Source organism: Manacus candei, unplaced genomic scaffold (assembly GCF_025592945.1).
Source record: "Manacus candei isolate 608988 ecotype Guabito, Panama unplaced genomic scaffold, ASM2559294v1 h1tg000055l, whole genome shotgun sequence".
Lineage (NCBI taxonomy): Eukaryota > Metazoa > Chordata > Aves > Passeriformes > Pipridae > Manacus > Manacus candei.
Window position 1 is genome coordinate 596,322 of NW_026138103.1, and position 25,054 is coordinate 621,375.

A 25,054-nucleotide genomic window follows, 5' to 3' on the forward strand; every position below is an offset into this window, starting at 1 on the left:
AGCCTGTTTATACTCCTGTCACCTTCATCCTCACACTCCTTCCCTAAAGACCCTGAGCTTTTGGCAGTGGAGTTTTTGATTTATACAGACTACAAGTGCTTTTTTATTCCCAGTGGGTCAGCAGGCTCCAGAGCAGAGGCAGGACCTACAGTGGGACCAAGAGAGAAACCTCTCCCAAGTGACTCAGCTGAAGAGAACAATGCCTGGGAGCTGCCCTGCCCTGGGACCATTTTTAATGATTTCCAGACTGAGAAACTCTCTGGACAGATGGGATGCTCTGGTTTTTTGGTTTCCTGCTGCTGCTCTTTTGCGGGTACCTTAAACTTCTCCGAGTGACCATTCTTGTTCTTCTGCAGCTTATCTTGCTTCTCTGAGGCTCGTGATGACGCCTTTTTGCTTTCCTTATGCTCTCGAGCCAGCCGCTCCAGCTCCCTTCTGCAAGCCAAAGAGAAAACACCCCTGAGAGTCTCCACCAGAAACCTGGGCTCGCTGTAATCCCAGCTGGCTTCGCCCTTCACTCCTTGACCCTGAGGCCAGGCAGAACTGTCAGACCATCTCCGTGGACCTTCCTCAACCCAGACAGCTTGGGAACATCCCAAGTGAGGAAGGCTGGGAGGCGACCTCCTGGTCCAGCCAAACCTAAGCCTTGCCATCAGAAGGTATCAACTGTGCAGCTTCTCCCCTGAGACCCACCCGGACACCTCCTGCATGCTGCCAAAGGCTGATCCACCATCTCTCTGCAGGGATGACTGATGCTGCTCCTCTCTTGGTTTCCCAGTTTAGACCTGCCCATAAATTGCTAACACCTACTTATCCCTCCTCCAATGCTTACTTGGCTCCTTCAGCCCCCTTCTCCCTGGGCTGTGCCTGCTCATTAATGAGAATAATCATAGCAATCAGAAAGCAAAGGCTGCAGGAAGTCCCCTCCTGCAAATCAGGCTCTGATTCACCAGGTTTCCTGCTGGAACACAGCTGTGACCAGGGCACACTCGTGCTGTCTGTCCTGGGAACTGATTTGAAGCAGTCCTGGCCATCTCCTCCCAGTGCAACAAACATCAGCCTGGGCTGAGAGAAGTGCTGAAACACAGGCTCGCTTTAAGCAGCTTCCCCTCCCAGCTCCACACTCTTCCTGTGCGTCCTCCTGAGCTGGGCTGCCCTGCTGGGCCAGAGCTTCTCCCAGATTCACCTGCTGCTGCAGCTGAAGGGCAGCCTAAGCTTTTATGGATGGTGCTCCACACTAAGGAAAGCCCTGACACATCAGCATTGCAAGGACTTCATCTAGAGCAGGACTGGGGTCTAAAGCAAGCCAGCACAGCTGTGTCCCACACCAGCCCACACCACAATCCTGCGGGTTTGGTGAAGAAGGGGGACGATGAAGATGAGAACCAACATCACGCACTTCGAGACACTTCCGTGGGCAGTGGCAAGGCAAGCCCAGAGCCCAACTCCCCTCAGGCCATGTCTAAGCCAGAGGGCTCACGGCTAAAACGGAGAGATGATGTTCTCATCTCAACAGAGGAAAGTCCTTCCTCTCTTGGGAACTGGGGACCTGGACCTGGCCATCCTTGTGCTGCTTCTGGCCTTTGCTCTTGAACCCCTCTGAGCTCAACCAAGGTCCTTGGAGCAGAGAAACCCTCCAGGGACACTACCCTGAGGAGTAACCCAGAGGAGGTTTACTTACCTCTCCTTCCGCTCACGCTTGATTTGTTCTATTTTGTAATCAAGCAGAGCTGTCTGCTTCTCAGAGAGGGCTTCGTACTCGTCCACATCCACATCCCAGAGACGTTCTTCCTCTCTCCGGGCAGCTTCTTCCTTCTCCCGTGCTTCAGCACAGACCACAAGAGAAGCCATCAGTGACTGCGAGCAGAGCTTGGGGCTCTGGGTCAGCTGGGAGGATTCACAGCTTTGAGCACGCACAGGAGAGAAGATGCCAGGCTGCTCGCAAAGAGGGTCTCCAGGCCATCAAACACCACTCCCTTGTAGCAGTCACTCAGCTGCCAGGAGAGACAAACAGGAACAGTGAGTCAGCCATCGCACACGTTGGGCTCGCAGCGGGTCAGTAAATGCAGATGTCTCAGGACACCAGTCACTGTCATTCCAAGTGCATTAGCTACGACCAGCTTGGATCTGCCAACTTAGGGCATCTGCACCTTCCCCCAAGGATCCCTCATGCGGCACAGGATCCTCCAGCAGCAGGCACAGACCTCCTCCTCCTCCTCTCCGAGCTGTACCTCACTGCCTGTCTCTCTGGAGCAGGAATGTCTCCCTTTCCCCCACGCCACGTACCTGCAGCCGTTCAGAGATGATTTCCACCAGCAATTCCTCGGGCAGCACACAGCTCCAACACTTCCTCTTTTTCTCCTTTCTCCCTGTCCTGGTGAGGATGGTCAGTCGCTGTGGCGCAGGAGCGGTGGCGCAGGAAACGGCTGCCATCTGCAATGTGGAGCATGGTAAGGAAAATAAACCCCTGCAGAAAGCCCTGGACAGTTCCCAGTGCTGGGCTCACATCTGGGCTTCCTCGCTAGCGGAGACAAGGGCAACCCTGCAGTGCAGGCCCTGGAGGGCCCGTCCCTTGGCCAGCAGAGACCCAAGCTTGCAAGCCCCCGGCACAGCCTCCCACAGCTTTGCTCGCCACCTGCAGCCAAGTCAGCCAGGAATGCACTTTGCCCACAAACCATTAAGAACCAATGGTGCTTTTCTGCCAGAGCACATTCCCACCCCAAGCCATGCCCAGCTGGCCCTTGGCACTGTAGACCCTGCACCAGGCCCTTGGTGACAGGGAGCCTCCACTGTAAGCAGCCCCTTCCCATCTCAATGGCAACAGGAAGGTCCCAGGCATTAACCAGTGCAGATCATGTTTCACCTTGGAGGGCACTGAAAATCTTGCCTGGGGTTTGTCAGATGCCTTATCCTTGGTTGCTGAAGCGCTCTGGTGTCCAGCACTGAGGGTCTTCTGGCTGGCTTTGTCCCCAGGGCTGGGCTGGGTTTTCTTGGCCTCAGCACCCTTTTTACCTGCAGAGGGGACAGATGGCTCAGCAGGGCTGTGAGGAGCAAGCAGGCACCTTCCACCCCAATGGGCACAGCCTTGCCCCTGGAAGGGACGTGGCACTTGTCCCCCAGCCTGCTGGGCACTGGCAGCACTGCTTCCCAGAAGCAGCTCCTTCCCTGCTTATCAGCAGGATACAGCACACCAGCCCAGACTGGATTTTAAAGCCAGCCCTAGGTCCCTCCTAACAAACGTGCACGCAGGTGACACTGCTAGCACAGTAGTTCCCCTACGGATCAAGCCAAAGATTTGCCCTCCAGGACCATTGTTTCCATACCTTGCACCCATCCTGCATTTTCACATGGAGACTGTAACATGCAGCCCTGCCCCAGCTGCATCACCCGCCTCTGCTGGAGCTAAATCCTCCGTGTGGGAAAACCCCAGCTGGGATCCACACCCTTCTTCCTTCCACCAGCTCTGAACCCAACCAGGTTCAAAGCAAAGCAATGCAAAACTTCTCCCCACACTAAGCAGGTCTGCCCTCACCCTGCAGAGCTCAGGGCACCAACTGCCAGCAAAGTTTCCTGAAAGTCTCCAGTCTGATCTGGAGAACAGCACAGCGTGCACAAGCTGCATGAGCCAACAGTGGGCATAGGAAAATCTCTGGAGAAAAGAGCTCATCTACAGCATGTTTCTCATTGGAAACTCCTCTAGGAGCTTATTCTTCCCTTCCTCTCACATTTGCAAAGCCACACTCACAGTTGTCTTGTGCTTAATGAGCCACTTCAGAGGGCTTTTTCCTTCTGAAGGTGGGCAATGGTTCTGCCTGCTGCCCATGAGCAGCAAGCTGGATTCAGCTTTGAGGAAATAGAAAAAATTCAGAGAAAGAGACAGGTGTGCTTCACCACCCCTAGAAAAAGGAATATGTGCCAAGAATGGCAGAAAAAGTGCCCCTGTGGGAGCCCTTCAAATGGAGCTTTCTGTTTTCAAACTAGCCAGAGATGCACAGCACCCATGTTCCCTAAGAGAGCCGAGGGCTGCCAAACCATTTCTCTGAGCAAGCAGAAGTGGACGGTCGTGGTGGTTTCCTAAGCATGCTCTGGGTGCAGCGTTTCTCCTTACCCGGCATCTGTTCCCTCATGGCTCTTTGCTGACGGGCAGCCTCGACGCACAGCTCCCGGGCACGGCGCCCCGCCGAGCTGCGCTCGTCCGACATGGCTTCTGTCACCACCTCGGCCAGGGACAAGCAGGCGGCACTGTAATACTTGGACAGGGCGGCCGCCGCCCTTGTCTTTCCTGAGAGAGAGAGGAAGACTGCTTGGTGACACCTGCACGGGAGGCATTTTCAGGGACAGCCTCTGGAAACTCACAAACGGCTTTCAAGGACGGTGGGAAAGCAAGTGCCCTTCTAGGGGAGACCACGAGGGAGGCAGCTTGAGCACGGTTACGAGCACTGAACTCCAGCCCCAGGTGGGTCATCTCCACCTCATATGCAGCTGAGGACTTTGTCTCAGGCACCACGCTCCACCAGGATGCATTTCTCCTGCTTCCCCCTCTCCTTGCAGCCCAGGGCTGTGGCTCCCGTACCTGTCCGGGGGGTCCCATAGACGATGATGGCAATCCCTCTGGGCATTTGGGCTTTGAGCTCTTCTCCAACGGGATTGGTGTCGAGGTAGCGCCTGACGGCCTGACGGATGGGCCTGTCACACTCGTCCACCATGTCCTTCAACAACCTGATGCTCTCTTGAAGTGCTGCTGTGCAGAACCAGCAGAAAAGTCAGCCTCCTGCCTACCTTGGATCCTGATCATCCTCCCTATCCCCTCCGATCCCAGGAAAGGAGACGGCCGAAAGCAACGGGAGCTTGTGCTTTTGTTGCTGGGAAGGAGCAAATAGAAAAGAGCCAGTGATATTAGACCTGGTTCTACTGGCTGAAGAGCTCATCTGATGCTACTCTTTGTGGCTAAGGGACGCAAGGGGATATCCTGACTACTTCCCCAGTCTGTGGCAGGCAGATAGGAGCTGGCTTTGGCTACACTCCAGGTTGGCAGAGGATGCCACAGCCCTTCACCCAGGAATTCCTCTACCAGGCAGGAGGTCAGATGGCTGCTAAAAGCATGGGCTTTGCATGGAGAACAAGGTGATGGAGAGCTCAGGGTGCATGGGCTGGGCTCCCTGCTATGTCCCCAGTCAGAACAGCCAATGCCAAAGCCTTACCATTGTCCTCGCCTGATTCTTCCTTGTGCTTGAACATCTCTTGACCCAGAGCCTCCATCTTCTTCCATTTTTCATAATATTCCAGCACCTCTGGGGGCAGCTTCTCACCCACAGCGCGTGGAGGCATCACCACGGCCGTCCGGTCTCCAAACTCCTCCAGCGTCCGCAGGATCTGTGCGTGTGGGGAAGAGAAACCATCCACAAGATTCCTTTATCAACCTCCATCATACCAACAGACTCAGCCCATCTTCTCCCTCCTTCCTTCCTCCCAACAACACAGGCTATCCAAGCCCCTCCACAGACTGCCAGCAGGGATGGCTCACCTCAAAGTGCCACCAGGCTTTGCCCTGGGGATTGCCTCCATCTCCCTGGCACAAGCCTGGGAAGGCTGGAGTGCTGCACAGCTTGGGGAGCACACACATGGGGACCAGACCTTCCCTCTCACCTTCTCCTCCTCACGGTACTCCTCGTCAAACTCCAGGGAGTAAAATTCAATGGGGAACTCGCAGGGGTTCTTCACCACCACTGTCCTCTCCAGCTCAGGGCCGCACGGAAGCACCGCTCCCACCTTGATCTCCGTGGGGCTGAACTCCAGCCGTGGCTCCAGACCCTGTCCTGAGATGTGCAGCACGAGGAGCTGGCTGTTCCCACGAACGTTGATCTTCAGTTCGGTTTTGTAGGACTTCTGAAAAGAAAAGTGCCGAGAACTTGTCCATGAAGTCCTAGGTGACAGGACCCCAAATACAAGCCTTGCTCAAAGGTCAGGGGTCTTATCAGTCCCTCCAGGGGGAACGGAAACCCAGATCTTTACTTATGGTAGGGCCTACAGCATCTGTGTCCTTGGCTCTGAGTAACTGGGACAAATCCTGGTGTGCAGTGTAACTGGGTATTTGGGTATGAAGTGGATGTAAAATGGATTATCAGATGTTCTCCCCTAGTCATGGAGGAGCAGACGAGAAGGGCCCTCAGTCCTGGTACTGCTGCATCAGGCAAACACCAGCTCCATGAGAGAGGCAGATGAGCTCTGGCTGGCTAGAAATAAAGGTCGTCTTCTCTGCTCAGTGTTTGGCTCTGGTCAAAGCCTGACACAAGATGGTTGGTTACATCCGTTGAGCAATGAAAAGATCCCTGGGACTGTTCTTGGGCACGGAAGCACTTGTGTCCCTCCTGTTACACCCTGTCAGTTTCCAAGTCCCAGTGGCCACATGCAAAGGGCTTTTGGGAATGCTCCATCCTTGAAGTCGACTCCCCAGCTGCACGGCAATGTGCAGGCAGGCTGGGCCAGAGCCCCAGGGACTGCTGGCAGCACACCACTACAGGTGACTGTCCTGCTGTGCCCAGGAAGGTGTCTGGTGGCTGTTTTGTCTGTTGGTGCCAGCAGCAGGATGAGCCAGCATTGGCCCTTCCAGGTTGATGCCCTGTGACTGTGCCAGCTGCTCTGCACCCAGCGTCGCAGGCTGCAAATACAACCAGGCAAGGGGGAGGACGAGGGAGTCAGGCAGATCTCCCCCATGGGCAGAGAGGCAGCCACAGCACAGTGCCCTGATGTTCCCTGGGAGGATTTCAAGGCGCCTCTCAGAAGGGTGTGCTGCAGGGGAAACTGAGGCCCAGTGAGTGCAGGGCTTCCAGAAAGCTGCTCGTGGAGGAAGAGCTCATCTGCCACTCCCTGTGTTGGGCTCTCCTTACCACCCTGCCCTGACAGAGCTCCTGGGGCGACAGCTGCCAATCTCACCTCTTCCAGGGGGGAAAACTGGATCTGCAGGTCACACCACTCTCTACCATAGAGGGTTCCCTCCTGGGCCTTCCACTGAAAGACACGGGAATCATCCTTCGCAACCTGGAGCTCCTTCTGACGCACGGCCGGTGTCAAACATTTGTCCACCTGAGCACAGAAACCAGTCGTGTGAGGTCTCCTCGGTCTGAGAGGACAGAGCCTCGGTTCCTGGAGTGCTCCGAGATCCTGTCCCGGTGCTGAGAGCACCCACAGCAAACCTGGCGTGGCCCCCACGGTCTAGAACTGGAGGGACAACCTGCAGGCAGGGCAAGCAGATGGGGAGCCACCGCCCTGTCCTCAGAGGAGGAGGAGGAATGGGTGAGGATGGCAGGGAAGCAAAGCATCAGCCAATGGAACAGGTCCAGGCAAAGCAGCCTTGATCTGGACCCTCAAAAGCTTCCTCAAACACACTGTAGCCCAAGTGCTCAGGCAGCCACAGGCACAGAAAAGGCAGGAGGTGCAAAGAAAACCCAACATTCCATGTTCCATTTCCCTGTGCTTTACCTTCTTGGCAGGTTTGTTGACAGTGAGGAACCATTCACAGGGCGCGCTGAACCAGTTGTAAAGCCGGACTGTTTCACACCAGCACTGCCCAACCTGGACATCGGGGAACTGGAGTCTGTTCCTGGAGAGGCTGAGCAGCAGCTGAATCACAGTGGCACGGAGGCGGATGTGCAGTGTGGGGCCTTTCTCTACCTGGAGAAAGACAGAGAGTTCAGCTGAGAGTCCAGGCGACACGTGCTGCTGTGCCCAGCCTGCTGCCTGCCCCAAAAGCTGCGGTACCTTGATGGGCAGGAGCACATCCACCTTTCCCACGGGCAGGTTGGCACTTGCAAAGTTCACTTGAAACCGTTTGCTGGTGCCATAGATCAGGAACTCCACGGGCTCCAGGTATATGCTGAAACCTTGAACAGATGAAAACAAAGCAGCTGAGATACACAAGCAACACAAAATGTGTCATAAGCATGTTAAGGCCATACGAGAGCCCTGCTGGGAGCCCTGGGAAAAACCCCACGCTGTGCTGTTCCCGGGACAGAAACTTAGAGGAGACACCTGAGCAGCCCTCAGACACAGCGAGCCACTCTGTGATGGAAGTGCAGATTTGCCTCCAGGCCTCTTTTGGAAGCCTACTTTGATCCACCAGAGGATCAAACAGGCTGTTTCCTCAATAAAGGCCGAACACAAGAGCTGTGACAGCGTGAACTCCAGACAAAGCACTTTCCAACCACAACAGATCCCATCTGTCTGCAACACCCCCAGAGCGCCCAAAGAAACTTGATGCTGATGGGAACTGAAGGCAGAAGATGCTGGCAGGTGAGGAGGGTAATCAGCCCATCAGGCCCCTGCAGGGAAGCATCAGGGCAGCCCCAGGCAGGCCAGGTCCCTGGGCACGGCTGGCCAGGAGAATTCTGGCCCTGAAGCTCCCAGCAGGGGCACTAGGAGGAAGAAGCTCAAAAAACCTCCCCATGTGCAGTGGCTTAAGCCAATCTGTCTGAGACAGCTCCCTGCAGCCCACGGGAAGCCCCTCCAGCACTGGTTACCTGTGTCACGCAGGGCACGTTCATTGGCCTGGACAGCCACTGGGTACCTCCAGGTGTTGGTGATCTTCACAGTGCAGCTTTTACTGTAACCCTGAACAACAGTGCCCATGTCCAGGATGTACTCGGGCAGCTCAACTCTGGAAGGAGGAGTAAGGACAGTCCTTAAACAACAGCATGGCCACACGTTCAAGTAGATGGAAGATTCAAATAAAGTGGACATTTCTGTACTCACTGCTGTAAAAACTCAACTCAAGCCTACAAAACCCAAGGCCTGACCACCTGGGAATGACTTTGGGAAGTTATGGGGAGTGCAGGTCCTGGGTTTCATCAGCTTCCAATGGGACCCGAAAATAAAATTATTTTTCAATGGACTCTGGTCACAACTCCTCTGCTACAAAAAGCCCATGTAGGTAAATCCACTGGACCTCCAGTGGTCTCAGTGAAAACGCTTCTCCTGGTGCACAGCCCAAGCCTGAAATTGCTTCCGAGCCTTGGAATAAGATTTGCACAGGAAAACTTCACTGCTCACATGAAGGATCTGTTTTGCAAAGCATCTTCTTCCTGAACTGGAGCCTCCCATGCCCAGGCAGCATCATGAAGGAGCAAAGGGAAGGACCAAGTTACCCAGATAAGCCCTGCCAGCCCACCAGCATCAAAGCTACCTTTTGCTTAGGGGGCTCTGTCAGTCAGAACCAAGAGAGCAGCTTCAAGTTCTCTTTCCGAGCTGGTCAGCAGGGACAGTGTCTGTGCTGTCTGGAAGGGCTTGATGGTCTGCACTGGGCCCTCGCAGCTCTAAGAACAGGACCTTGCACCTGTGGGGAGCTGAGCAGCTCCAAAGTTCAGCGCGGCGCTGGGGAAGGGAGGACAGTCAGCTGCTCACGAGCTATTGCTGCCACAGCTACTGGGATCAGACCCAATCTGAAGTGCCCACTGTTGCCAGCTCTGCATGCACAAGGAGCTCTCAGGAGCAGGGGACACTGCTGGTTGTTGCCCTCAGGGCACCTGCAGAGAGGGAACAGGAGTCCCTACTCACTTGACAAGCTTCTGAGGAATGCTCTTGTTAAAGACAGTGTCCTCTGGGGGGCAGGAGATGAGGGTTGGCTGCAGCTCCAGAGCATTCTCCTTTATCAGCATCTGCTCCATCTCCATCCTCAGCCAAGTGTTTGCCTGAGGGAAGGGAAGGCAGTGGCTGGTTAGCAAAGGCCCTTCCCAAGGCCCAGGCTTGTATCTAAAGAGGATCCCACCCTGCTCTTGTTGAAAGGGGGAATGGGGTCCTCCTGGCTGCTCAGTGTCACATTCTGCTCTCCTAGCCAGGACCTTCTCTCCAGGGAAATAACTGCAGCATCTGTGCCTTCCCACCCACTGCTAGAAAAGCTGATCTGGCCAGACAGACAAGCTAGCAGCCTTCCAGAGCTTCAAGTATTTGCCTGTCCCCAACCAGTGCCAAAGCAGCTTGGACAAAAGCTGTCTTGAAAAGGGAACCCCGTCCAAGCTGCTGCCTCTTGGAGTTGAGTACTGCCAGCACAGTCCCAGGGCACAGTCAGGCTGCTGCTACTAAGGTCTGTAAACCTGCTAGGGCTTGATTTGGGAGCAACAAACTCCCCAGCAAGGGGAGTAGCCAGGAAGCTTGGTACATCTCCAGGAGAGACCACGACCAGAGGTGGGGCAACGCTGAGCTGATGAATGTTTGTGGTCAGGTGTGGGCAGGGAGGTGCCAAGTGCCAGCAGGGCACTGAGAAGCTGTTGTGGGGTGTTGTGGGGTGCCAGGGCCTCAAGTGACATGGGGAGGGTGGCATGTGCCAAATGGGACTGCAGCTGTTCCTACCACAATGCCAGGGCCCTTCGCGTGTCGCCTCCTGATTTGAGCCTTCCTCCAAACACTTACTTTCTTGTCCTGCTTGTCTTTTTTCAGCTTTTCTTTTGCCTGTTTCAGTAGCCTCTCGTATTTTTCACTTCCTGAAGGAAGAAAACATTCACAAATAGAAGTGTGGGTGCAGTGCCAATGCCATTGAAGCTGAGAAGTCCCACTCCCCCGAATGCTGGTCTCTCCCAGAAACAACCCATCAATGGAAAGCCACCTCTGGAAAGTGGATGCTGCTGCTCATCTCTGAATCCTCACGTTCACTCCCACCCATCTTCCTCCCCACAGAGGAGCATCTCATCCCCTGCAGTGTCATGCAAATCCATCCCTGCCAAAAGCCCTGCCAGTCTCTCTTACAGCTTTCCCAAGCTTTTCTGTCTAGCCATCTTTCCAGGCCTCTGACGGAAGTGCTGGCAAGAGCTGCAGGATGGTTACTTGGACAAAGCCTACATGTGCTTGTCTGCTCAAGACTCAGGAAGCAACCAGAGGGGTGAGTGTTGGTCTGGCAGCCCTGCAACCTCCAGGCTTGGTGGAGATGGGTGTGAGCTGCCCTCTGGGCGTTACAGCCAGGAAAACCCCAGTGGGGACTTTGCTGGGGAGCAGACGGGCAGTGCTCACCTCTGATGCTCCAGGGCAGGTCCAGACAGATCCCAGCAAAGATCGCCTCTCCTTTCAGGGAGATTTCTACCGGTTTCAGGTGACCCACTTGAACCTGGAAAGTCCTGCAGAAGACTCCTGGCACTCCTGGCAGGTAATAGAGCTTCAGCACCTGCTCCTTGCCAGGTTCAATGGAAGCCTGCAAGGGACAGGAGAAGAGGGAGGCAATGCATCAAAGAGGGTGTGATGGAGGAAGGCTCAGGCCACAGACAGGCTGAGAAGATAGTTTCTCTCTGGAAAAAAATGTCAGACCACATCACCTTCTACCTTCCTCGTGCCCAAAAGCCCAAGCCTCCAAGGCGAGGGTGCAGAGGGTGCAGTGTGTCCTTCCCAGGGCTCCTAAGGCTGCACCCCCAGCAGAGCCTGCCCTGTGCTCAGCGTGAGCACGGCTCTGCTGCTAACGGGGTTTGCCCTCTGCCAGCGAGAGCCAGGCTGAACAGGTGAGAGCTCTTTTGCCACCACTGGGGAAGAGGAGTGAAGCGCCCACACTCTCAGCCCGGCCAGCAGCTCCTGCCACCCCTTGTAGGAGACAGGCAGGAAGAAATGGGAAAGCCAATCGGCTTCCTCTTCCCATGGCAAAGAGGGACAAAGACAGGAACACTGCTTCACCTCAAAGACATCCAGGCAGCACTGAGAAGCTGGGACAGTGGTGGGATGCTCCAAATTCCTCTCTTGGCTCTTCCAGCCCTGCTCCTCCCTGGCCCCCTCACTGCCCCACAAAGCTGCTCCAGAGCAGCACAGCTGGGGGGAGGGAAGGACCAGCACAGGGGTTGTGACACTTTCTGGCAGAGCAGCTTCAAGCCCAAGCAAGGAATATGTAAGTGCTGCTTAGTCCTGTCTGATCCCACAGCTGGGGTAAGGTGACCCTCAGAAGAGCCTCAGTGCCAGCACAGCCACAGAGCTCAGCAGTCGGGGGCCAAGGAGTGACCAAAGTGCTCGTGCCTCCCACCGGTGGCTGCCCTGGGATGGCAGAGCCACTTGCCAGCCAAGGCCACGGGGCAGTCTGTTAGGATGGCACTTGCTTGACCTTCTCTGCCCCCAGCAGCAATTGCTTACAGCCCGGTCTCTTCTTATGGCTGGGTTTGGTTTTATTTGCCCCCCTTTTTTCTCTTTAACCCTCTCCTTGGCCACCTGACACAGGGCTGGGTCAGTCAATTGTGCCACTCACTGTGCTGGGCAGGACCATGAGCACACCAGGCAGAGGCTTGTCTGCAGTGCCAGTGCTGGGGCTCTGCACCACGTAGGTGAATCCGACCTTCCCGTCGTTCCGCAGGGTGACCTCGGCTCTGGTGACTTCGTTAAAGAGCTGGAGAGGACAGAGGAGTGGGAAGTTACAGACACAGGCCTGCTGCTGAGAATCTATTTCCTCTTTCATGGAGTTGAAAGCAGACACACCACAGGAGCAGGGACTGGGAACGAGCTACGGGCACTTGGGAACGTGGGGAACCCCCAGGCACAGGGACCTGCACAGGAACAGAGTTCTGGCAGCACGCAGAGGGGCAGGAACAACCATGGGAGGGCCAATAAGAAATGAAGCAGGGGACACGGGCCCTCTGCACTCTGAGGGGTCACCAACAGCCAGGAGAAACAAAGGAGGTGGCATCGAGGCTTTCCAGAAGAAAAGGCGCCTGCATGCAAATACTGGCAAGCAACACACCAGCCAAAAGGGAGACAGACGGGGCACCAAGACAGGGACAGCAGCTGGAAAGACCTGTGGACTTTTAACTGAGAAGTAGGAAAGTGGGGATTATTCTGGGACATTCTCTCCAACTGCAGTGACTGGAAGCCCAACCGGGTTATTTTGTGGATTAAACAAGAGCATTAAACAAGAGCATCTCACTGGAGCTCAGGCTTTAGGAGTGGATCAGCAGAGGGATGTCTCAGGGACGTGTCCCTCTGGACATCCCCACTGGGATCCTGCTTGCTCCAGGAGGCAGCATTAGGCACCCTGAAGAGAAGGAATTCCCAACATTCTAGAGGGGGGTGGAGACAGCCATTGCAAAGCAGTCTGGATGCCAGACAAATCCCTCCAAGGTTGTGCTTCCAAGCCCCAGAGCCAACAAAGGAGCTGGGAAGGGGAGGGAGCCCTGGGCCGGGCTGGGCAGCAACCTGCTGGTGATGGTCCCAAGGCAGCAGCTCTGCCAGGAGAAGGGGTGGTACCTGCAGCCCACAGTTGATCTCCTCGATGCTCAGGTGGTAGGTGAGGACCGAAGTCTCTCCCCTCAGCTCCACCTCGTAGGTTGGGCCTCCCTCCACCCGGCACAGCGCTGTGACACGGGCGATGATGTTGGCATGGCCAAAGAAGGTGAAGGGCACCTGCTGGCTCTTGCCCGGCTGCAGCACACCGGACACCGGCTGGACACCAAAAACCTGCAGGAGGGGAGGAGGGATCGAGTCGTTGAGCGTGGAAATGGGTGCAGAAGAGCAGCCGTGGCTTGGAGCAAAGCACAACCGTAGCTGGAGGGGCCTATTCCTCAAACACCAGCCAGAAGCATCCTAATCTCATCCTGCCTCCATGCCACTGACCAGTGGAGGGAGCATGGCCAAAGTCTTCTGCCATACTCACTGCTCAATGCATTAATTAATACCAGACATTAAAGTAAACTGGGATGTCTCCTGGCAGCAAGACATTCTCTCTGCTGCAGAACTTGCCTTTAAAACCGGTTTTTACTGCCTTCAGAAAAGCAGGAGACTCAGAGGTGAGAGCTCTTGGAGCTGAGGGGAAGACTCCAGCCCAGCTCATCTGACTCCTGAGGCTTTTCCCTTTCTCTCTGACTTACATGCTGCTCTCTCAAGGTGCTACACCAAAAGCTCCTGAAAAATATCCTGTTGAGCACCTGATGAGGTACCAGGGGAGCAATGCCCTCCCTGGGTGCTGCAGAGGGAGTTCTGTAGCTCTGGGGGCAACAGACCTGCTTGCCACACTGAAAACGTGCAAGCGAGAGAGATTCCCACTCACCTCCTCCGCTCTGAAGCCAGGGGCCTCTGCCTCCACCGACTGCCCAGACCCCTTCGTCTCCACTGAGCTCCGAGGCCCTGCAGCAGTGGATGGTGGCACCTGGAAGACAAGGCACTTTCCATTCCAGGACACAGCCACCTTGCCAAGTCTCACTCTATAAAGGGCAGCTCTGGGGCCGTCACTGCAATGCCGGCTCATGGGTGAAGGCAGAGACCTGAAAACAGGTGCTCTAGCTGGGTTGGGAAGGGGGTACATGGAGATCAGGATTTGGCACGGTTTGCTACAGGAAGGAAACTGGGAGCCTTCTCATCATGATGCAGAAAAGCCTCATTTTACATTGTAAAGAAAACAAGCCAAAAAATCCCCAACTCAGCATAGGTCTGTAGGATCAGAGTGGGCTTCTTCAAAGAAAAGTATCCTATTTCTCCCTCCCCAGACACCCCATGTCCAGCCACTGGCCCTGCTGCCCAGCCCACTCTCAGGGCACAGAACAGCAGGGCAGCAAAAGGGGAGGTCAGCATGAGCACGGCTTTTTGGTGGCAAGCTGGGGGAGGCAACACAAGTGGCAGGTGCACAAGAAAACCCACCTTTGCTTCCGGGGAGGCCTCTGAATGTGATGACTTTTGGGAAGAGTCCTGCTTTGTTTCCAGAGAGTTCTCTGGATGTGGTGACTGTTCAGGAGAATCGTCCTCTGTTTCCAGGGAGCCCTCTGAATCCGATGACTCTTCAGAAGAATCCCATTCTGTTTCCAGGGAGTTCTCTGAATCTGATGACTCTTGGGAAGAATTCTGTTCTGTTTCCAGGCAGTTTGCTGAATGTGATGATTGTTGGGAAGAGTCCTGTGCTGCTTCCGGGGCTTTGGCTGGCTCCCGCACACTTCCAGGCCTGAAGTACCTCCTTGAATAACGCCCACACTCAACACAGCCGAACCTGGCCATTTGTGGTTGGGGTCTGAATCTAGGTGGGGAAGGTATGAACCTGGAAAACAACATAACCATGATCGCGGACCTGCAGTGGGAGGGAGGGACACCTGCACGAGCAATTCCTCGTCAGGATGCAGCCCCTGGGTGGGTGCAGGTGTGATGAGCTCAGAAAGGGGGTGTCTCAGAAAAGGAGAAGGAAGGGGAAGGTAGCAAGATGTTCAGCATCAGCTCAGGTGCTAACTAGCTCTTTCTGTGACGTAATTTGGGACTTTCTGGGCATCCTCCAGCACTTCCAGGCCAAGGCTGGGAATGCAGAGAAGGTAGCAAGGAGCAGAGAGCAGTTTCTCTGCTCGCAGAGAGGACCCATCCCAAAGCAGAGGGGCCAAAGGGCTGTGAAAGTGCCTCCACCAGCACTGTGGAGGCGGGACTAGGAGCCCTTCACCAAGGTGGTCACTGCCTCACGCCACAGAGGTCTGAGAAAGCAGATTTCCCTACCAGCTTTCCTTCCCAGAGGAAACCAGGAGGGGGACTACAGCAGCACCAAACTCATGGAAAACGCCTATTCCCTGAGCATCCAGCCTGAGCACGGCTGGTCGGTGTTATTTCCACAAGGGAAAGTCAAAAGCAGTTTGTCAGATGCCAGGCAAACAGCTTTGGTCTTTGCAAAGTACAAACAGGACACCAGAGCTTCCAGGAGAGGGCAAAGGTGCACATACCCTGTCAGGTACTCCTTGCTGTTCACCCGGAATGACCAGTGGTAGTGGGCAGTAATTGGGCTGCAGTTGGTCATCTCCAGGGAACGCACTTGTTTTGCGCCATTCGCGATGCAACCGAAGTCCAGTGCTTTGGTCGGGATACGGAGATTCGGGAAGTAGACCTCTCCCCGAACGGTGATCTCTTCCTCATGAGGATGTTCCACCAGCTGGATCTTCATAGTCTTCTCTGCTACCCAGCTGATCGGATCCTTTTCATAGGCTGGGTTAAAGCCGATGGAGAGATGAAGTTCCTGCCCTGCCTCCATCTTCACAGGCTGCAAGGAGACAAGGAGTGTCAGTCACCCACACGATGAAGTCCCAAGGTCTGACAGCACAAAACTGTAAACGCTCCAAGTGTGACCCCAGCACGGCCTTCCCAGTCCACCCTTCAGTTCTTTACAAGGGAGGCTCTGACTGCAAGCACCACACTCCGGTGGGGGATTCTCAGGCCAACACCAACAACGTAGGCCGAATCTGAGACAATATTAATCGGTTCACCACTGAAAATTTGGAAAGCTCGCACAACTGCTGAAAGCTCCACGATTTGGGGAGAACCTTCTACTTTATGTATATCATACTGCCAATCGTCATTTTGTCGCCAAATTATTACTGCATTACCAGTTCTCCCAGAGCCATCGGTAAATATTGTTTTGGCATTTTTTATAGGTAATTCTGATTGAACAATTTTAATTTTAACGGAATTTGAATTAATCTTTGGATAAATGGACACGCCGGGAGATGTAACCGAATTTCTCCCGGGTAGCTTCCGATGGCAATTTGGAAATCAATGGAGGTTTGCAGCAGTTGGTCTAGATGTTCAGAGGTCAGCGGAAGGTAGATAAAATCTGGTTCCTCACCGCTGAGCTCTAAACATCTAGTGCGGCCTTTGAATACTATTTTGCTAATCATTTCAGAGACGGTGGTGATCGTCTTACTGAATTGATGCGGGAGGAACATCCACTCCCACAGACAGAAGTCTTTTTGACCATTGGTGAATTGGCCTAGAAGGCCAAGGGGTTGTCTCTCCTCTCTGATAATTATTAAGGAGGATGGCAGTCCCTCCATCCTCCTATATGACTGTCTTTTTTCTATTTTCTTTTCGACAATGGATAAGGTTTCAATCGCCTCTGGTGTTAGATGGCGGGGGGAGGACAGGTCAGCGTCTCCACGAAGCAGCTCAAACAGTGGGTGCAGATCTCCGGTTGTGATCCCCAGCACAGGTCGGATCCAATTGATCGCACCCAGTAGCTTTTGGAGGTCATTCAATGTTTGGACTCTTTTGTTAATTTCTACTGCTTGAGGCCGAATGGTTTTTTCTGTGATTTTGAGTCCAAGGTACCTCCAAGGTGATTCCCTTTGAACTTTTTCAGGGGATATCTCTAATCCGTTATCTTTTAGAGCCAGGATGGTTGAATTTAACGTCTCGTTTACAGCCAATTGAGATTTGGCACAAATCAAAACATCATCCATATAATGGAAGATGATTGATTGTGGATGCTGTTGCCGAATTGGACGCAACACTTCTGCTACAAACATTTGGCAGAGTGTTGGGGAATTTTTCATCCCCTGGGGAAGCACCTTCCACTGGAACCTGCGGTGGGGTTCGCAAGCGTTGATGGCAGGGACAGAAAAAGCAAATCGAACCGAATCAGCCGAATCTAAATAAATTTGAAAAAAGCAGTCCTTAATATCAATGACCACTAGGGGCCATTCAGCAGGGAGCATAGATGGTGATGGCATTCCCTGCTGGAGGGCTCCCATTGGCTCTAGGACTTCATTTACTTTTCTCAGGTCTTGAAGAAATCTCCAGGAACCTGAGGCTTTTTGAATGACAAACACTGGAGTGTTCCAGGGACTGGTGGAAGACTCCAGGTGTCCTTTGGCCAATTCTTGATTTACCAAGTCGTTGAGAATTTGCAGCTTTTTACGAGGTAGGGGCCACTGATCAACCCAAACTGGCACATCAGTTTTCCAGCTCAGTTTGGGGAGCTGCTTCACTTCAGTGACCCCTCCTAAAAATTTTGTTCTGGGGACAGGGTTCTCAATGAGAGTTCCCACTGCCCCATCGCGTCCCGTCCCCACAATGTAATTGGAATGTTTAGAATGTAAGGTTGGAGGGACGCTGGTCTGCCCTCCGGTCCATAGACTGTTAGTACCTCTTTACTCCGGACTGGATATTGCGTCCCCTCCACACCGCTAACTTGTACATAGGCCGTTTGTGCGGGCCACCCGTGCGGCCAGTCTTTAGAGGCGATTATGGTCACGTCTGCTCCCGTGTCCAAGAGACCTTCCACTTTAACTCGCTGCGGGCGTCTGGGCTGTGAATAGTAAATTAGACAAGTTAACAGAGGGCGAGAAGATTCAACAGTGGTTGATCACAAAACTTCTTTGTTGTTCTCTCTTCTTTGCTCCTCGTCAACAGACAGCACACACAGCAAGTCATCCATGGAGATCATCTTGGCCACGGGAAAATGTTCCTCTAGCTGTACGGGGGGGGTATGAACACACAAACAAACAGCGATGTTATTATTCGCAAGTCCAGTCAGGAGAGAGGGCACTACTATTACTCCCTTATCCACTGCCGAAAAGTGAGAGGTAATTAGGTAAGTAGCATCAGGGTTAACTGCTTTCGACGGCTCAACCCTGGCGAGCTGTTCGTAAGAACTCAAGTGAAGGGAGGGGTGCACGACAGACAGGATCACCCAGGGGAGTGGAATGCATTGTCTCGCCACCGGAACCGGGTCAGGGAGCGGCCGCCGAGTCACGGGGTAGCTGGGCGTGATGCCTGGCGCAGAATGGAGCGCACATGGGGGGCATTTGGTATCATTGCGCTCCCCCGAGCGCTCAGCTCCCCGTTTCCCGACGGCCCACACTCACCCGACCGGAGGTCCGGCATTGACGAGAAGGTTACCCGTTTTTGTAACCGAGGTGAACGGCGCGGAGGGAGAGGTTCACCACTGATGTTGGTAAGGGACCGGCAACTGGAGGTCCAATGCCGTCCTTTCCCGCACCTACGACACAGCGTATTTGGTAAATTAGGTGTCGACTGGGACAACCTTGGACAGTGTTTTTTGAAGTGTCCCTTCTCCCCACATTCAAAGCAATGGTTTGGACCTGAAAATGCGGCAGCCATTAGACGCGCTTTATGGGAGTTTGACCCGATGTTTTTGCACGCTTCAATCATATCTAATAGAGTGGGATCCTTCAAGAGCTTGAGCGCTCTTTGGCAGTCCTCATTTGCCTTTTCGATAACCAATTTCCTAAATAAAATTTCTTGACATTCCTTTTGAGGGACCTGCCTGGCAATAGCCTCTTTTAACCGCGTTATAAATTCAGTGAAAGGTTCTTTTACGCCTTGGTCAATCATTGTAAAGGAGGGGGTCGGCACGTACGCGTCGGCCACCTTCTTTAAGGCGTCTAGGGCCAATTCTTTAGACTCGTCTAATAATTTAGGATCTAATCTAGCTTGATCCCCTCTACGCGTGTAGTCGCCCTCCCCATAGAGCATGTCTATGGCTTGCCGTGGGGGAATACCTCGCCTCTCCATCCGGTCGTTCACCCAGGTTACAATGCGCTTCTTCCACTCGGTTTCAAAAGCTGAGGCCTGTACTGTCGTTAGTAACCCCCCCATCACACCCCGTATATCGAAGGGAATCAACGTATATGCCAAAAAGAACGATTCCAGTAAACCGAGGGTAAAGGGGGCACCCAACCCGTACTCTACTATGGCCTTCTTAATATCTTTTAGCATAGGATACGAGATAGGGCGCCACTCCGGTGGTTTGCCCTTGTCATAGTAAACCGGGAAGGCTTTTAAAAACTCCGCATCCCTAGCAGATGCCGCTTCTTCCCGGAATTCGCTCCAGATGTCTGGAGCATCGGCTGGTTCATCCGGGGAATATGGTGGCCAATGATAGTCCGATGGGGGGTACCGGCGGGCGGAGTAGGCCTCGGTGGCCTTGGCCTTATGGGCGCGGCCATCTTGCCGGATGTTACTTCTGGCCTTCGCTCTAGCCCCGCCCACTGCACCCCGTGACTTCCGGAAGGGGGATCGTTCTGGGGAGGAGTCCGGAGTGGCGGAAGAGGGCGTAGAGGGAGGCGTGTCCGGGGAGGGGTTCCGCGCGCGCGTATACGGGGGTGGAGACGGCGCTGTGGGTGGAACTACAGGAGCCCGCCTCCGCTTTTCCCGCCTCAATCTTTCCCGCGCTTCCCGGGGCCCCGCCTCCTCGCCGCCATTTCGTGATCGTCGCGATCCCCATCTTCTCGCCCTCCCGCCATCTTGCGACTCGCTGTCGGAGTCCCTCCCGCCATCTTGTGTGTGGTGGTTGGTGTCCTTCTTCCCTCTCCCGGTGTCCTTATCTGTATAGCAAGTGTCCGTGTCCGTGTATTTAATGTCTCTGTCCATGTCTTTCTCTGTGTGAGATTTATTTTCTTCTGTGGACTTGGAGGACACAGCTTCTTGGGTGTTACTGCTGTTGTTCTTATTCATCATCTGGTGCTGAAGCACCATCAGAATAAGCCTCCAGGCGATAAGCGCCTCTTTTGCGAGTCGGTCACCCCTGCCGTTCTCTCGCCACAGTTGAAATCCGATGGTTTGCCATTTGTCGAATGTGGTGTTATCATTAACTTGATGACCGTGACGGTCAAGCCATCTGGCGAGGGCTTTCGCCGATTTCTTATCTAAAGGGTGACCGTGCTCGATAACAAAGTCCTTGAGGCGGCGATAAACATATTTTTGGGAGGTGGAGAGTGTGAGTCCCATGCTGGTAATCGGGCTCCTCAGCACTCCCTGGTGTTATTCCTCCCTTTCGAATTCAAATTATTGGGGTGAGGTGTGGGGTGGAGGTGTAGGGACTGTCCCCTGCAGCTCACCTGTGTGGTGTGCGACCCACGCGGCAGAAGAAGCCTGTAGTCGTCGGCTTTGCAGGGGAGGGCCGGCGGAGCAATCCCCTCTCCTGGGGATGCCTGAGCTCAAGCGAAGGCGCAGGAGTTCTCTCGATGCGAGAGACCTCTACTGTGCCCCACATTGGGCGCCACTTGCCACGACCCGGGGGGAGAGGAAAGGGATCGGGCACTGCAAGAAGGGTTCAGGACACAGTAGAAGTCTCGTGGAGCAATGCCAATCTTTATTGGGGAAACTGTAACTTATAAAGGGTAGGTTCAGGGGTGGAGTTTTGGACTAGGGAGGAGCGTGGGATTGACAACCGGGGAAACATGGTGATTGGGCAGTTAGGTAAGGAAGGGAGGAGTTTGGAGGTCTCCGGGGGAAAGGACCAATGGGAGCTACCTCTGCACTGCACCAAACTCTAACCAATGGCAGGCAGAGGAGCGGGAAAGCAGGAAAAAGGCAGGAAAACTGTGAAGGGAGGAAGAAGACAATATGGAGGATGATTTTTCAAAAAAAACAACTGGGGTACACACAACCATATAACAGCATAACAACAAACTGGGGAAAACTGGGGAGAACAAGAAAACTGTCAAGTCCGATATAGTGTCAAATCCGGTGTCATGGAGTAAAGTCCAGTAAAGTAAAGCCTTATCTGGTGTAAAAGGTGTCACTCAGGGTTATAGATCTTTCTCCACGCTTGATATTCGTCCCACTCAGCCCTGCGTTCCCCAACAGGCCAGTCCACTGCTGACTCTATGGAATAAACTTCTTGACTCGAGGACCTCCCAACAGAAGGGCACCACCACAGCCCTCCCTCTTCAAAGCCCACTGGCAGGAGGGTCCTTGGCTGCTCACCTGGGCCCCTGCAGGGAGGGGCTGATGGTCTGCATCACAGATTAGGAACGGCTGCTCCAAGTCCAGCAAAAGGTGGAATGGCAGGCAGCAGGTATTTTTTAAAGATAGAGGCTTGTACTGAAGAATCAGGACATCATCGGGGTGCTACAGAAACAGGAGACAAGGAAAAACAACCTCAAGGAACCACAGACCTCCTTCCCCTTCCAACGCATTTCACATTTTTCAACCTCAGAAGTGCATACATCTCTATTTACTCTTTTTCTTTGATTCTAAACCTTCCAGGACATTTTTCCCTAGAGCTGATTCTTTACATGTTTCGAAACCCCAGCCTCCCCTGGGAGACAAGGAAACACTTCCATGAACAGAGGAGGGAATAGGCTCCTGAGAGGAGGCAGCTGCTTGAACAAGATCAAAGGCAGAAAGTGACCCCAGAACGTTTGTCTCCAGTTTTGTCTCCTCTCTTGGGCAGAACAGCACAAGATGATCTTCCCTCACATACAGTCATTTCTCACAGCCTTATTGGCTCCAGCAGCCTCCTAGAAGCAGTGATGCCAGCCAGAAGAGAAAAGCAAGCAGGATTTGGCCCTTCGTGGAGATCCTGCAGCAGCCCAAGGTCAGCTTTGAACATTCCATGAACATGTGGCCAGCCAGAAACCTCAACAGTCCCTCTGCAATGTGTGTCCTGCTGCCTCTGCCACAGGCACATGGTGTCTATAACCTCCAAGCTATGATCAGCCTAAGCTCCTTCTTCTTGTTTGTGCATTGTGGTGGGCTTCTTGCACGGGGCAGAGAAACCAGAGTTTGGGAAACTAGTTCTGGATGTACTGATATCAAACAGCTGCAGTGCCAGAGCACTCCATAAATCAGTGTGGCATCAAGCAGAGCACAAGCAGGCATCAGGGAGAGCTGAAAAGCTGCTCATTACATCCAAACTGCCCGTTCCCAGAATTCGGTGCTTCCGGGGAAGCCTGGTAACCTGAGGAGAGACCCAAAACCACAGAAACTAAAAAATGCAACATCTTTTCCAGACACCTTGTGGGAATGATGATGCAGAAGTTGGGATCCAGAGACTAAAGGGCACCTGCTTTGCCTCGGTGGCATCATCACTGCAGCTGCAGGACGTGTGTGGGTCCTTAGAAGCAGGTGAGGCTTGGGGAAATGCACAGAGCTGTACCATAGAGCTATACCATAGAGCATCCATGCCAACAGCAGAGAAGGCAAAGACACACAGCAGATGACAGGTTTTTCCTCATCAGCCTGAGGAATTCACAGGAATCTCTGGTTTTCCCAGCTTCCCTACTTCACCGTGCGTTGGAGGATCCTCAAAAACCTCCCTTGACAGTGAGCACAGAAACTGGCATTTCTCTCCAGGTGGCCACGGTCCCCCTCAGCAGTGCGGCTGGAGCCACAATTCTACTTTGAGGAAGCTAAAAACCAGTCTCATCTCTAAAAACATCCTCACTTACCTTACAAAGTGCCTCAGGAAGGGTAAAGAGGGCTGTTAACACAAGCACACCCCCCCCCCACGAGCTCTCTCGCTGAGCCATGCTGTTAAATGCCAGGATGCAATCCAGAGACTTACCTTCTCCACACGGAAAGTGATTGCCTTGGATGATATTTGCACAGCGGGAGAAATGAACTTGCAGGTGACCTTTGTCTTGATTATCTCTTTCTTTGTTATCTCTGGCTTCACGACTGTCTCACACACAAGCTTCTTCTCCACGTCCTGCATGCAAGAGTCACTTGTCACCAGTGCTGCTGGCAGGGTGTCCAGCAAACGCCCTGCGTTGGCTCCTCACCCCCCATGGGCCACAAAGTTACAGACACTGCCCCCTTTTCTTCCTGTGCTGCTGCAGCCTATTTCTTCTGTGCTCCAATGGCCCTAACACTGCACCTCAATAGCCACAAAAGGCACTCGTGAGACACTCCCTCCCTTCACAGGGCTTCTCTTTTACTCTCTGCTTACTCCAGAGAAACCACTTGGCACTTGCTTAATTCACTTTCTGCTTGGGCTCCTGCTTTAAATGTAACCTATTTTCTCTGCCCTTCCTTTGTGCCTCAGCAGGTGACACTGGTAACCCCCTGTTTGCCCCCAAGAAGCAATACTTCCTTCAGCCCGTATTTTGGGATCAGCATTGGGGCTGTTAGCTATGGAATCACAAAAAAGCCTTAGCAACCGATGGTGGCCAGCAAGGAAAGCCACTGGTGCTGCCATGGAAACCTGTAGCCTTAAACACTGTCTTGAAGGCCCTTGCTCATTTGCCCAGGCAAATGTCAAGGGGCTGCAGGAGAAGCCCCAGTGCAGGGGACCTGATGGGGAAGGCTCAGCCCTTGGCAGGGACCTCACCTGGACAGTGCTGGAGAAGCCTTCCAGCACCAGCTCCATAGTCTCGCCTGGCTGCAGATTCATACTCCGTGGCCGCAGCTTAAATACGGGGGTGGTGTGTCTCTGGGAAGCGTTTTTGCCCTTGGTGACACAGAGGGCAGGGAGAGGATGACGCTGTCGAAAGGGGCTGAAACCTTCTGTGCCCCAGTACAGCCGCTGGAACTGACGCCCCTTGTTTGTCACGTTGAACCGGAAAACGCAGGGAACGAGGTTGGAGGAGAAGCAGAGATGGAAAAGGTCATGGGAGCTGCTATTTCCCTGCAGTCAAGTGCTCTTAGTGAGCAATCTGAAGCGTTAATAGCTTGGAGACCATCTTCCCTTCCCGCTCTTAATGTGGACCAGAAACAATGTCTGATGCCCTTCTGATGTCGTTATTGCAAAGAGTAAGAGGTTTACACTGGTAATGTAGTATTTCCACAGCTTCCCTCAGCACAAGAGACTTCCTTCGTCACCATGGGCTTTTTCCCTCACCATCCTGGGCTTCCCTTAATGGATGCAGACTGAAACCATCACTTTGAGAACACTTCACCACCGAGAAGGCCACAAGAAGAGCATCAATGGGATGCCATTGGAATCCATGCAGCGGTGATATTTTCTCTACTTAATCTGTCTCTTTGTCATTCTCTTTCTCTCCCCCTTTCTCTCTTTTTCCCATTTCTTTTTATCTCTCTCTTCCTCACATTTACTGTTAAATAAAAACCCGTACTATTCACTTTGGCACACGGTCTCGCTTGCCCCTTAATTCGGGCAGAGGCGTCTCTCTAATGATTTAAGGAACCTGAGCATAACAACATGTTTCTAAAGGAAGCTCTGGCTTCAGGGAAACAAAGCCAGGGCCTGGAGCACTGTAAAAGATTTAGCCTGAAAGTCTACAGCATAACTGCTCCTTGCTGAGCCAAGAGGAGAGGCAGGAGTTAAGAGATCTCTTACTTGAACTGGGGTTCCAAATTCAGCTCCGGAGCAAACGGTTTGTCAATGGCAATTGTGGTGCCAGTGCCCACAGCCTGGATGGGGATGACACTGGTAAGGCTGTTCTCAATGAACAGCTTCATGCTGTCTTCAAATCTCCCTGTGTCACCCAGGTTTGCCATGACAACCACAGGAACCTCAGCCTTGGCAGGGACCACTCCTTCCCTGGGTTCAATACTCCAGCATTTGCCATCCTGGAAGACAAGGCAAACATGCATTTAGGATGGAAACCATGGACCCTGGTGACTTGTGGGGTGTGAGAAAAGGAACGACTACAGAGAGGAG

General features: G+C 53.6%; 3 protein-coding genes across 3 annotated transcripts in view; 1 reads left to right on the forward strand and 2 right to left on the reverse strand.

Moving 5' to 3' along the window:
• Positions 1 to 1,851, reverse strand: part of LOC127477597 (kelch-like protein 10) — a 38,334-nt gene extending 36,483 nt beyond the window's left edge. Inside the window, 2 exon segments of the mRNA XM_051802104.1 lie at positions 318 to 435; positions 1,682 to 1,851. Coding sequence (XP_051658064.1) covers positions 318 to 435; positions 1,682 to 1,851 — 288 coding nt within the window.
• LOC127477599 (zinc finger protein 397-like) overlaps positions 1 to 25,054 on the forward strand; it is a 70,257-nt gene that overhangs the window by 30,015 nt on the left and 15,188 nt on the right. The window lies entirely within an intron of this gene.
• On the reverse strand, positions 282 to 23,800 carry LOC127477598 (hydrocephalus-inducing protein homolog). Its single transcript, XM_051802105.1, has 23 exons — positions 23,762 to 23,800; positions 22,997 to 23,140; positions 21,415 to 21,558; positions 15,633 to 15,946; positions 14,581 to 14,971; positions 13,994 to 14,092; positions 13,195 to 13,404; positions 12,203 to 12,340; positions 10,996 to 11,173; positions 10,402 to 10,472; positions 9,550 to 9,683; positions 8,517 to 8,653; positions 7,759 to 7,880; positions 7,480 to 7,671; positions 6,934 to 7,083; positions 5,647 to 5,886; positions 5,202 to 5,373; positions 4,574 to 4,741; positions 4,109 to 4,282; positions 2,864 to 3,012; positions 2,287 to 2,433; positions 1,682 to 1,994; positions 282 to 435 (listed from the first exon to the last, which is right to left on the reverse strand). Exons 1-22 carry the CDS (start codon positions 23,798 to 23,800, stop codon positions 1,884 to 1,886), a joined length of 3,624 nt encoding a protein of 1,207 aa, XP_051658065.1. The 3' UTR covers positions 282 to 435; positions 1,682 to 1,883.

Bases quoted from the DNA above. Each gene is read 5' to 3' on its own strand.
- LOC127477598 (XM_051802105.1), bottom strand. From the start codon at position 23,800: ATGGAGCTGGTGCTGGAAGGCTTCTCCAGCACTGTCCAG. The intron at 14,972-15,632 runs GTATGTGCACCT...GTTGTTTTCCAG, and splicing joins AGCAAGGAGTACCTGACAGG to GTTCATACCTTCCCCACCTA. The intron at 8,654-9,549 runs GTGAGTAGGGAC...TCCTCCTTCCAG, and splicing joins ATTCCTCAGAAGCTTGTCAA to AGTTGAGCTGCCCGAGTACA.